At 40.9% G+C, this 13344-nt stretch overlaps 1 protein-coding gene across 1 annotated transcript; it reads right to left on the bottom strand.

The window, feature by feature from the left end:
* Positions 1-3243: 3243 nt before the first annotated feature.
* LOC142947378 (guanine nucleotide-binding protein G(i) subunit alpha-1) lies at positions 3244-12494 on the bottom strand. Its single transcript, XM_076088928.1, has 9 exons — positions 12042-12494; positions 8894-8936; positions 7748-7889; positions 6864-7021; positions 6613-6741; positions 6044-6173; positions 5787-5940; positions 4442-4634; positions 3244-4348 (listed from the first exon to the last, which is right to left on the bottom strand). The coding sequence occupies exons 1-8, from the start codon at positions 12157-12159 to the stop codon at positions 4444-4446; spliced, it is 1065 nt and encodes a 354-aa protein (XP_075945043.1). The 5' UTR covers positions 12160-12494; the 3' UTR covers positions 3244-4348; positions 4442-4443.
* Between the last annotated feature and the right edge of the window lie 850 nt (positions 12495-13344).

Raw genomic sequence — 13344 nt, 5'->3', positions numbered from 1 at the left:
AAAACAGAGCATGCTTTATCTTTTATTTTTCTCTGAGAGCTGCAACAACTCCATCAAATCTTTCTCTTTCTGCCAAAATATTAATGATCCAAAAACAAAAGTTGTTTTATTGGGTGTGATTGTGCGCGCCAGAAGCATCCGTAGAGGCCTCCTCAGACCATATTTGTGACTCTGTACACACTGGGTGGGGGAGGAAGAAGAAAGAGAAGGATATTGCTTGATATCATCATTATAGACAGAAAGTAATGAGCATCCTAAAGCAGACTGCCAACAACAGAAGGCAAAAATACAATAACACGAAGCAGTCTGCGCACTCAGAGGGGGAATTTCAATAGAGCTTATATGGATTTAGCTCACTGCCTCCTTTGTTGACTCTCTGCTTCGTGCATTTGCTGTTAGGTAAGAAATGCACACTAAGTTGTTTTCTATTGCTCGGCAAAGACAAGGGGGGGGGGGGGGGGGGAGTGGGGTCACCTTCACACAGACACTCATTCACTTTCAACAGAGTGAATCGACTCCTCCTGTCTTTGTGATCTTTATTTTGAGAAAACAGACTGCAGACAAAAAATATTAACGATCCTCCATCGTTTTAAACTTTGAAGTTAAACAGACAGCACAGTGGCAGCAGTTGGAAACCCAGGGGTGTGTTGGACTGGAGCAGCAGTTACAAATCAGTTTCAAACATGTGCACACACAGACACACACACACAAATGCATCACACATAGAGAATAAGTTAATTAGACTGAATGGCTTTAGGGAATTGGCGACTAAATCACATTGGCTTTTTCTCCAAGCTCACAATGAGATTTAATTAAGTAATGAAACTTGTGATGGTAGAGTACACCTGTAGAAAGTTGAGACAGTCTCCAAACCAGAGCCTGACTCAAAGAAACAGCTAATATGAGCGGATCACAAACACATATTGGTATCTGTTCAGAAAGGTATAAGATATGTTTGATAGAAACACTGATGGCATTACTTTGTCCACCATTGAGTTTATTTTTCAGATATCTTGGTCTTAAGTCTTTGCGGTTTATTATGCTGCCCCCAAGAATCCCTATTAATCAGTAAATGCAGGTTTAAAGGATTAGTTCTGACATTCTGGGAAATATGTTTATGCACTTTCTTGCCGAGAGTTAGAAAACAAGATTGATACCACTCTTGTGCTGGTATGGTAAATATCGAGCTAACGCCAGCAGCCGGCAGATTAATTTAGTTTAGCAGGAAAACATTTGTCCTAAGGTAACAAAAAACACCTACCAACCCACTAAAGCGTGTTAATTAACTTGTAGGCCTATATATCGTTTGTGTAAAAATAAAAATAAAAACTATATAGATTATGTATAGGCTATGTTGTTAATAACCTCAGGAATCTTGATGCCTTTAGATTTCAAAGTGTTGGTGGGCGGATTTTGTTACCTTTAAACAGAGCCAGGCTAGCTGTTTACCCATGTTTCTAGTCTTTGTGCTAAGCTAAGCTAACCAACTGCTGGCTGTCCTCTTATATTTACCATACAGACATAATACTGATATCGATCTGCGTTTCCAAAAATGTTGAACTATTCCCTTAAGGGATCCTTACTGTATGTTTGTGTAAAGAATATATATATATATATATATATATATATATATATATATATATATATATCTCTTCTAGTCTTCTCAGATGTTTACCTGATATGAGCTGGTTGTTGCACATAGTTTTCAAAGAGCTTATTTAGACAATATATGAATGGATTGGATTCCAATTGCTTTGCCTCCCTGGTCAGCTGCAGTCTGCCATCATGTGCCGTTTGATCGCAATCGCAATAGAGTCATCATCCTCTTTTCTTTCCTCTATCCTAAACCACACCTTCGATTTGAAGAAGCTTCATATCCACACTCTTTGATTTTCCTGGGAGGGCTTTGGGGATTAGCTAAATTACTCTGCAGTTAGCTTTTAAATCACACAATGCCTCCCAAAAATAGTGTCCTCTCAGCTAATGCCTAATCGTTGCGCTTGAGCAGCGATGGCTTAGCTAAGTCTGCAAGACAGGAGTCGGCCTCGTCACTGCTGTGACCCATTTGTAGGATGTTAGTGGCCATCATCATATGGAAATAAAAAACGAGTGGAATAGGACAGTTGTTCTGATAATCCCGTCACTATCTCTAAACTAATTCCTTTAACGATTGATCGGCTCATGAGTGCTGGAAGAGATTCTGGCCCTCAATGTTGCTTTAAATCATCACAGCTTGGAAGGAAATCACTCACTCATTCTAGTTCAGGACTAATTAGTCCTAATCTTGGGGCGTTTCCAATGGAGATTGAATACAAGAGGCCAATACATCTTAGTCATGAACAATCTGTGTTAATTATATTAAAACTGGTGATTAGATTTTCCTCAGCTGTCTCCTTTGTAATCATCAAGCAGCAATCAGGCTTTGTCATTACATGCAGTTACACTACTAGACCACTAGAGGGAACTATTTACTGTTGAACTGTACTAGCAGATGACTTTGAATCCTGAACTGGGTTTTAGTTAATTGAAGGATAAATATTAAAGTCTCTCTCCACTTAAACATATGTTGAACCTTTACTATGCAGAGTGATTTCATGTGCAGTTTTAGACTGAAGAGCTGTTTTCACATTCATCTGCCGAAGGAGGAGAGTTTCTCTGTTCTCACCTTAAATCAGAGTTTGACACGTTTGAGATGCTTTGTGACATCACACCTAGTTTGGTTGAAATGCAACTTACCAAATGTGATTTGAGACTTGCAGGACGAATACACTAAAACTTCTCAGAGAGGTAGGAGACATCTTGTGACCAGCACATGTGCTTATAGACGCTGTACTTTGTAAGGAGTAGCTTTTATTTTAAGAATTTTTAAATAGCATACTGGACTATTTGTCTAAAAAAACACAGACAAATTATTAAGCAGAGCAGAGTATTTCTGAAAGTCTTTGAACATGTCTAGAGGGGATCTGTTGACAATATTCTGCTCGTCTATGGATGCACTCATGAATTTGCCCCCCCGGCAACTTTCTGCTGCTCACTGTACCAGACATTAGACAAAAGCTGCTTTCTGTACTTCTGGAAACAAAATATGATATTTAGTATTTCTGAATCTGATGAGAGCAGCTTAAATGGATCGAAACAGCAAAAGCATGTGTTTTTCACAAATGTAGTTTAATAGTTTAACTTTCTGCTCCGTCATCACATCTCATGTTATTACCACACAAAGAAAGTTCAGAGAAATACTAGTTTGTTGCATAAGCTGCCATGGTTTTACCATAGCAGCTTCTTTTTATTAGCAAAATCATGGAGATTAGTCCACTAATGTGCCCATCCAATGGAAACAGAGGGTTGGGGGTCTAGGGGGGATATGTAACTTGAAACCATCACACACGATCAATAACAGTGCAGCCAGCCACGTCTCCGTCTGTCTATGCACTGAACACAGATCTACATGTGGTCCTACTGTCTGCTACAAGGCCGCCATTGGCATCCTCTTTTCAAAGCTTCTCTTTGCTTCTTGATTCAATAAGGAATGTTACAGTTTGTAGCGGCACACCAACAACGTGCACTCGTTAATTACAGAGAGTAGCTTCTTTTTGGTCGCTTAGAAAAATAAAACTTTGAAAGAGGATGACAAGTAGAGGAATAAAGTCCCTTTGTTTTATATTGTGCACACGTTCTCACACACACACACACACAATCACTCACGCCGGCTTTTGGCCTCAATCAAAACAAAGCTCCCACTCGCAGCACACATGCAAATCACACATCCGAAAAAGGTTTACACACACCTCTCGCAGTATGTCAGAGTGAATTGGTCTACAGAGTGACTTGGTCTTGTTTGGTTTGTCCAAGGACGCAAAAAATGATGAGACAATGAAACCATTAGAAAAAAAATAGTTAATATGAACTCGGGGGCAGAGGGGCGGCTTGGGAAGAGTTCAATGGTAACATTTACATAAACCTAACATCTAACTCAACAATGATAAACACACCGCAACTAACGCATGCAAGGCACAAGGACCTACAAACAAAAGACAAAAAGTGTTCATTCATGGACAAAAAAAAAAAAAAAAAGTCAAGGCCCCCCTTTTTATATAAAAATTTAAAATAATGATAATAAAAAGGTAAAACAAGCACATTTTAAAAACTGTGAAAAATCCCCAGCCATAGACAGTCGTACAAATATATTTTACAGAAGATGTTTTTCTACACACCGTCTTTAAAACTTTTAGAGATGAACATAAGTTAATAAGAGGTTAAAAGTGACATTCTCAGCAGGGTCCACGAGGTTCCCTCCAGTCAGAGTCCCCTTGAATAAAGTCACTCGGCATGCCAGCAACCAGGCTGCCTGAAAGAAAAGAGGGGAACAAAGTGATTAGAGGACAACAACGCGACGGACCTCACTGTTGGCCCGGCTCGTCCGTGAAGCGTCAGGCGTTACCTTCAGAAGAGGCCACAGTCCTTCAGGTTGTTCTTGATGATGACGTCAGTGACGGCATCGAACACAAACTGCACGTTCTTGGTGTCCGTGGCACAGGTGAAGTGGGTGTAGATCTCCTTTGTGTCCTTTCTCTTGTTCAGGTCCTCAAACTGGCACTGAATGTAAGCTGCTGCCTCTTCGTAGGTGTTGGAGCCTGAAGGAGGACGAAGACGACACAATTAGGAGAGAAATAGAGCACGGAAATGTCACAACGAAGAGTTTCATCGAATCAAAAATATAACACCTTTCATTATGATACCACTATGATCTCAATAATACAGACATGAAGTAACTGGATGTTTATCAGATCTGTACAAGTAGAATTCAAGGCAGAGCTGTTGTATTGGGTTGCATTAGGTTGTAAAGGTGTACCTTTACCGTTTGTTAGCTTAACATTGTTTTTTTGAATGTACTTGACTGCAGCATAAGTATTTAGCAATGGCAGTTTAACCAGCATGCCACAGAGCAGCTTCACTGACACTTTGCTCCGTTTCATCAGACGATGGTGAGATTTGTTTTTGCTTCTGCTGCATAAAAACATACAATTTCAAAAAAAAAAGTTTGTACACTGAAGCTGAATGACATGAGGGGTCTGCTGGCTATTTACATCATAGCTGAACAAGTAAATATTATTTATAACAGTTTATACAAATCAAATGTGGAGAGCTTTTTTTTTTTTACTCTTACAGAATTTTTGTCGGTTTTAGATTTTGATAAGATACATCTGTGAAATCCGAGTATCAATAAATCCAACAAAGGACACATTGTTAAAAACATGAAGCAGCCCACACAGTTCAGGAGCAGAGCAGAGAGGAGGATAAAGACACATTTCTGTGTCATCTGCAGAGACTGCCGCGCCTTTGAGTGGCAACAAGGGGCTGGCAAATATCACTAAGAGATTATTATGTAGAATGTTATACGTGTAGCATTATTGTAATGATTATGATGGCAGAGGTTTGTAGAAAAATGACATTACACTACATGCTGCCTTCAACTTATGTAGTGTCCCTAAATCAAAACCAATAAGATCTGCAAAACATAATTTATGAATAAAATCAATTTGTTTTGTTGCTAAAACCTTTCAAGCCATTGAATTTGTCTGACTGAAGACAGTTTTAGGATGTTAGGGACCTGCAGACGGCCACTAATAAACACCAAATATACTTGGTTAGACTTTATGGTTTAGGTGCGACACCAACATACAAAGTACAGTATTTGCATGTAAAACACACCTACTCTGCATCGAGAGTCTCTGTACTGTGTGTGTGTGTGTGTGTGTGTGTGTGTGTGTGTGTGTCTCTCTCACCTGCATATTCTGGGTAGCAGATTGTGAGAGGGCTCTTTTTGATCTTTTCCTCAAACAGGTCTTTCTTGTTGAGGAAGAGGATGATGGAGGTGTCTGTGAACCACTTGTTGTTGCAGATGGAGTCGAACAGCTTCATGCTCTCATGCATTCGATTCTGAATGAGAGGAGAGAGAGACACACACACACACAGTGGTAACCAACCAGAGAAGCTGAACAAATAAATGAATCGGGCCGTGCGTATGTCGGACGGGTCTAACCATCTCCTCGTCCTCGGCCAGCACCAGGTCATAGTCACTCAGAGCCACACAGAAGATGATGGCGGTGACTCCCTCAAAACAATGGATCCACTTCTTCCTCTCTGATCTCTGTCCGCCGACATCAAACATTCTGCAGAGACATCACAGATATAAATGATAGACCACACAAACAAGAGGCCTCCCAACATCGACTCGTCATCCGGTCAGTCGTTAATAATTCCACATGTCCGTGTAGCCATGGTGTTTTACCACAACTTCTACCGTGGCTTTACTGAAGTGTAGACCACTTTATGACAATAATACGCCAGCTCTTTGATCTTCAGTGCCGGTTCTTCCCAGGTGTCTGTAATTGACTGCTTTTACAGAGGCAAACAAAACGACTAGGTAAGTGACATGCCTGTCAGTGTCAGGATTCTGATTGGCCGAATGTTTCTCCAACCCACAGAAACAGCCGTCAATGAAAACAACACCAGACCTTTTCGAATCAGTCAACGAATCGGAGATGTGGGAGGCGACTCGGAGTCATCATACAGTTAGGTGACTGGACTGACTGTGGCGGTTGCACTCACTTGAAGTGCAGGTCCTTGAAGGTGAAGTGCGTTTCCACAATACCAGTGGTTTTGACTCTGGTCCTCAGCACATCCTGTTGGGTGGGCACATAAGCACCGTGGGATATCCTGTCCAAGTCGTTCAGGTAGCTTTGGAGGAGAAAAGAGAGACGGATAGATTAGAAACGTTATACAAATGTTTGCAGACTAAGAGTTGAGAATGTTATTCTGCAGTCCCACACTAGTTCCTGTATGCAGTGCAGTCCACTCACTATGCTGCAGAGTCATTGAGCTGATACTCCCGGGAGCGGCTGAAGCAGGCCTGAACGCCTCCATCCTTCCACAGCCGCTGGATGACCCCGGCTAGCTCGCCTGTCATGAAGCCCTCTTCTGCTGACCCTGCCAGGACGAACAGCTGCCGCGCATCATCCTAACGAGACAAAGACCCTCCAATTACAGCCAGGATCCACAATTGTATTCATATATACATTGGGTTCGAAAAGCTACACAGCATTAAGCAGGTCAGTGGCCAAAAAATAAATATCTGTAAAAGCATAAAATCAACAAGGAAAAGCTTTGGGCGTAAAATTGGTCACGACGACAGGGTCAGGCCAGTCACGCTGAAGCAATGACTAAACCACGTGTTATACCAGCGAAACACAGATTCACAAAATGAAACAGAAGTCTGTTTTAACAAAAAGAAGAAATGAAAATTACCCAGAATTATGCGCTGTATTTATTTGAAGCATGTCACGCTAGTAACATACAAACTCACTTATACAAAACACCAAACTAATGAGCACAAAGTCAACAAAAATCAAAAGGAAACAGAAATGTTGATTATTCCTGTAAAACTCTGTCCATGAACAAGCACACACAGCAGTGTGACCGTATCAACTCAAGGACCCACAGACAGCTCTCGTGTCAGTAAGCCTCTGCTTCAATGAAGCGCTCTGAATGTGAGACTAAATCCCCACCAGCTCTGTCTGACCTGCTGCAGAGGAGGAAGTGAGAAGAAATTAGCCCAGTAGGGAAGGGTGACATATGACTAACCAGTCGTTGCCCTCATAGCACTGACCTATATAAATGCACAGAAATGCAACCCGTAATGTCCCAAGAGCAGTGTAAATGCCAGCCTTGATTTTCTCACACTCACCGCTCTGGCTGCATCGGAAAAGTCAATCTTGAGGCGTCCCATCGCTCTGATGATGGCGATAATGGACTGGATGGTGTTGCTGTAGACCACGGCCTTGTACTGCTTACACTCCTCCTCTGAGTAGCCCGCTTCATGGATGATCCTGGCACACAACCAGAGGGCATTAGCACTTTTTCTCCAGGCAGCTTTTTCATGGATTTGTTCATAAAATAGATTATTATAGTCGACTGGCAGTTATTGGCTGAGAATGGATTGTGTTTTAGGGCAAACCATACAGCTACATTGTTTAGGTTTATGGGAAAAATGTTTAAAAAGGGAGGAGACTACATTTTTGTCAAACTGAGAAATGTTTCACATCCACAAATCACATTCATGGAACCAGACTTTTGTTTTATTATTTACAATTTGAAATGCCTTTTAATCATGTGAGCGACGGAGGGTAATACTTACATCTGGATTAAGACTTCATTCTGATTTGTCATGAGACTTGATTTTTTAAGAGTCGTGTTTAAACAATTAGTTTTTAATTATACCTAGTAAAACTAAAATAATATACTCATTGAACTTTTATTAGTGTCGCATAGCCAGAGCTTTCTCCACAGTGCTATGTCAGCGCAAAAGATAACGCATTATCATTCGGCTAACGGTGATAAAATGATCTGGCTTCTTTGAAATGATTTAAATCAATCACAATGGTCTTGGGTGGCACTAAGCACATGGAGCAGCAACAGTGTCCTCGCATAATTCATAGCGCAGATAGTGAAATATGTGAAATATGTGGCCAATGGCAGGAATAGCCTCACACTCTACATCCAGTGAGTCACACTAAAAAGACTGACACTACGATTTGCTAGAAATCCAACAACGCCATGCGCCACCTTTAAATTAATATAAAAAATGTGTTATTCAACATAATACATGCCAGTTATAAAGATGATAATTAGGTGTCCAATATCTCAATTTACTAGATAAAAATACTGACTGTCCATAGTGTGGGGAAAGCTGAATGAGCGAACAAATGTGACAAGAGTGTCTCACCTGTTGATTGCTAATATCACAGCTGTGTCTAGTGATCTGGTGCAGTTATAGTAAAATGTGCCATTTGTTTTGCAGTCCGAGGTCAAATGTTAAGGTGTTGACACTTACTTCATCTGTTTGACAATTGTACTTTTCCCAGACTCTCCAGCACCTGAAACAGAGAACAGATGGCACAGAACATTGAATTATAGTGGAAACAGTTACATGATGTGAATTATTTTAAGTACAAATCACAGATGTCAGACAAGTAGGTACAGTATTCACAAACCCCTCCGACATGAGGCTTCCATATCTGTGTGGTATCAGAATACTTGAAGGGATCATTCTGGTTTGAGTTTGTGTGCATTGTCATGGCCCTACTGTCATTAATGTATGCACCGTGTGAACAAACATGTCCAGACCTAACAACTAAGCAAAGCAATCAATATGTCAATGTGCAGCCTTCCTGTCCAAACAACAATCAGATGCTACATTTCCGAGATATAATGGCAGCTTATATCCCGTCAAGTACATAAGTGGGTTCACTTTAAGTTGCAACACATCAGAGGCTACACAGTCAGAGATAATGCACTGAAGAAGTGTCTAAGTCCCTGTTTCGCCAGGTCACAGTGTAATTGGATTAATTAACTGGATCCTCCGTCAATGAGATTACACAAAGCTTAAACATCCCTGGGTTACAAACCAACGCTGCATCAGACTGGCCGGCTGGACTCAGAGCTTTCAGATGCTTCTCATACAAACAATATGATTTATGCGAGATCAACATACAACACAAGTAAAAGTTAGGAAATACAAGGAAATACAAGAAACATACAATTGTGCAAGCCTGTGATCTGTTTGAATGAGCCAAAAAATGTGTTTGGTATATAGTTTCTCATACAGCTCCAACTCCCTGTGAGATACAGAGCATGCATCATGCTGAGCACACAACATTTTAATTACCGTACCTCTGCAGGGACTCTCAGCTCCCTGGTGAGGAGAAATGTTCACCAGTTTATCGTCCCATATGATAAACAGCCATGCAGGCTGCAGAGCTAACATTACTGCAAAGATCATGACACACTTAACTTTGATTTACAAACACTCTCTCACACCTCACTCAGCTGATGAAATTGAGGGGCTTAAGGGATGGAAATCATGGCCAAAAGTGGAAGAAGTAAAATGGTTCAAGTTTACGGCAGAGCTAGGATGTTTGATCGGGCCACATTGGACCAGGGAACACACATTCCCCTCGAGCCATGTGAGACGCAGACATCTCCCCAGTGAACAATAAGCACTGTGCCTCCCCTCTGTGCTGCTTTTTAATGCTCTGGTTGGCGGAAATGCCGCAACACACAAACAAACATCAATCTTTATGATTTGCATTTGTGCATCCGAGGCAGTCCTTTCACTCAAAACACTCGTCTCAAGAGCATGTCAGTTGCAGATTACTGCCTTATTGCAAACACCCCCGGTGGGTTGCCTGGCAGAGCTGCTATAAGCATGCAAGGTAAAGCTGCATATCTCTCTGTCTTGCTAAGAAACACTCACACTTTATATATAAAAAAAAAAAAAAAAAAAAATCATCCAACAAATGTGAAATACATGCATGCGACATACGGTAATTGCACCGTCAGACAACAAATCCACAAACTAATCCCTGACATCTCATACAGGTGCCGGTGGGAATCGTGACAGGGGGGGAAAAAACATTAACCATGAAAATTCAAATCAGGTCCGTCTCAAATGACGCACAGACATACAAGAACCGACTGCTGCGGCTGAGCGTTGTAGAGTGGCAGAAAACAGACCTGTGATGACACACAGACGTGTCTGAGCAGAGTTCGACTAAAAAGACACAGACTACGGTTGCATTTTTCGAAGAAACTGCTTGTAGACGGCATGATCCAGGCAGCCCCCCAGCTAGCATGCACTAGCCTCCTCTGTTGTGTGTGTGTGTATAGTTGCCACAGATGCTTATTGCAGTCAGCCGGGCTGCAAATGTTGCTATGCAACCTCTTGCCCGTCTTTTCCAGACGGAGACAGCCTGCAGTGGTCATCAGCTACCAGGAAGAATAGAGAGAAGGTGTGGCTACTTTCCTTAAAACATTTCCAGATAACACTGAGATGCAATACTGATATAGGGATGTGATCATCTGATTCGATTAGTCGTTGTTTTAGCCTTCTATGACTTGAATGATGTCTTTTAACAACAAAACACAAAGGATGCATTACAGTTCAGCCATCAACATATTTGCCTGTTCCAGCTGATTAAAGTCCCTGTATGTATGTATTCAAATGACCACACTATCAGATTACCTCATTTAGATTAAATAGAGTATGAAATCTCCATTAGTCATACAACTGATGTCATTACATTACTAATAAAATGTAATGTATATTTTAACTCATAATTGCAAATGTATTTTTGTTAAGCCTTCCTTTCAGCTCTGGAGTCAAGAGAAACAGTTGACCAGATGGTATGACCTCTAAACCCACCATATTAATCGATATTCTCACAAACGCCAACGTTTACGTTGCATTGTGGGACATTTATTCATAATTTGCCCCAAAAACATGAGCTAGTGTCTTCCAGTCTGGTAGACTGTAGCAACAGAGTGACCCGGCCTAAAGTAACGTTAACGCTACGGTAGTGTTTATGTGATGGGTGGCTACTGTAATTTAAACTGTAATAATGTAGACAATATGTAATAGTAACCACAACAGTGCCGCCATTATTGGACGGGCGGTTGAAAAGATATAATCTCAGACACTGTTTAAGGTTAAGCTGTCTATGAGCTAACTAATCCAAGCTACCACTGGTGCGCTAACCTAGCTCAGGAGCTAACTGATTAGCTAAATTAGCTTACTGACTTCGCGATGGGAAGTAACGCCTAGTCGCTACTGTGGGAACTAACGTTAAACGAATCACTCAGAGAACTGATCGATAGTTTATTGAATGCGCTGATTTAATTTGCTGAGGAGAAAAATAAATAAATCAAGCAGCACTAACTTTATAGCTAACTGAACCACCCCCATTCATGAGAAGCCCCGAAATGTCTCAAACTACCACTTTTTAGTTTCCTCTAACTTAACCCCGCCATGTTATTTAACGTGGACGTAGCTAGAATAAACTTATATTTTAGCTAACGTTGGTACAGAAACACGTTTTAATATGTAACAGGTTGGGTTTAAGTTTGCATCAGACGGTGGGCATTAGGAAAGTCCCTCTCCAGCAAATAGACAGAGTCCCTCCGTCCATCCATCTTTCTCTCACCGAGCAGCAGCAGCTTGACCTCCCGGGCAGCCTTCTCTCCGTCGTCCCGCAGGTTCCTGTCGATCATCTTGCTCCGCTCCTGCGCCGCCTTGTCGTCCGTGCTCAGAGTACATCCCATCTTCCTTTAAACTGACCTCCGAATAAATACAAAATGCAGACTATAACCCAACTGTAACTAGGAGTGAAACAACACGCAGAGGCTACCGAGCTAGCATCTAGTGAGGAGGAGGGAGGAGGAGGAGGAGGTGGTGTGTGTCTGGTCTCTCCACACTTGAGATTCAAACACGCCCTTGCACTCAAGCTTCCGATTCCACGGCCAAGACTCAAATTTTAGTTAACCACAACGTGCGGCTTTCACGACAGCTGGCTCTCCTGGTTGTGTTTCAACTAACGTTAGTAACCCAAAGGGCTTGATCAAAGCCAGAATCATTCACAGAAAAAGAGTAGACGGCAACAAATTGTTCGCTTCCTGTTCTTCGCACATACCTGTGAAATGCGCATGCGTGACAGAGCAACAGGCTTCTTTTAAATGTTTAAGCTTCTTATTCCAGTCTGCTGTGAACCATTTACTCCAAGAAAAGAAAAAAGAAAACACATGAAAAGTTAGGCATGCTCGAAGTAAAAATACGTATGGAAAGTCAAACATTTGAGTTTCTTTGTAAACAATAATGCAATAGTGGATAACTTGAATTTTGATTTAATTGACTTAGTCGTTTACACAGACTGCATATGAGAAGGTCGTCTAAAATCTCGGTTTAGTAAATTTGACTCTAAATTTCACAATGTTGACTTCGGATTCTTAATTTCAATTTTATGGTTCCAAATATAGATTTTGTAGCCTTGGCCTTTCTTATAATGCTTACTAAGTGGACATTTCTACTCAATAATGTCAAAGACTATTGCCTACTATCTCATACTTTAGATTTTTATCTCACAATTTGGATTTAATATTCAAAATATTGAAATAATATGTCATCATTTTGACTTTGTGAGTCAATATTTTGACTCACTATCTCATAATTTTTATTTACCACAAGTATTGTTATTTTTACCCTACCTAACTAACCCTTTTAATCAGTTATTTACTTCTTCTGGTGGGCTTCTGTGGATTTCTGACCAGTTTTTAATTTTGAAGGATTACATTATACTGTATTTCATTGCCATATAAAAAAAACAACAACTATCAGACAACTAGACAATCAAATCAGCAGCAATTACATTGGAGCATGTTTGTTTTGGATGAGTATGCAACGCATGAGTAGGAGTGCAAGGCATACTTTGTCCATGCAGATTTGCATTGCAA

This window comes from Anarhichas minor, unplaced genomic scaffold (genome assembly GCF_050575085.1).
Source record: "Anarhichas minor isolate MPS153535 unplaced genomic scaffold, ASM5057508v1 ptg000011l, whole genome shotgun sequence".
Classification (NCBI taxonomy): domain Eukaryota; kingdom Metazoa; phylum Chordata; class Actinopteri; order Perciformes; family Anarhichadidae; genus Anarhichas; species Anarhichas minor.
Note: the sequence above shows the minus strand (reverse complement) of the source record. Positions and strands in the feature narration are given on the sequence as shown.

What these genes read in the sequence shown, in the direction of transcription:
- LOC142947378 (XM_076088928.1), bottom strand. Translation starts at nt 12,159, where the DNA reads ATGGGATGTACTCTGAGCACGGACGACAAGGCGGCGCAGGAGCGGAGC. An exon ending in GGTCAAGCTGCTGCTGCTCG is followed by an intron (nt 8,937 to 12,041) that starts GTGAGAGAAAGA and finishes TCTCTGTTTCAG; the next exon opens with GTGCTGGAGAGTCTGGGAAA. An exon ending in ACAATTGTCAAACAGATGAA is followed by an intron (nt 7,890 to 8,893) that starts GTAAGTGTCAAC and finishes GTTGTGTGCCAG; the next exon opens with GATCATCCATGAAGCGGGCT.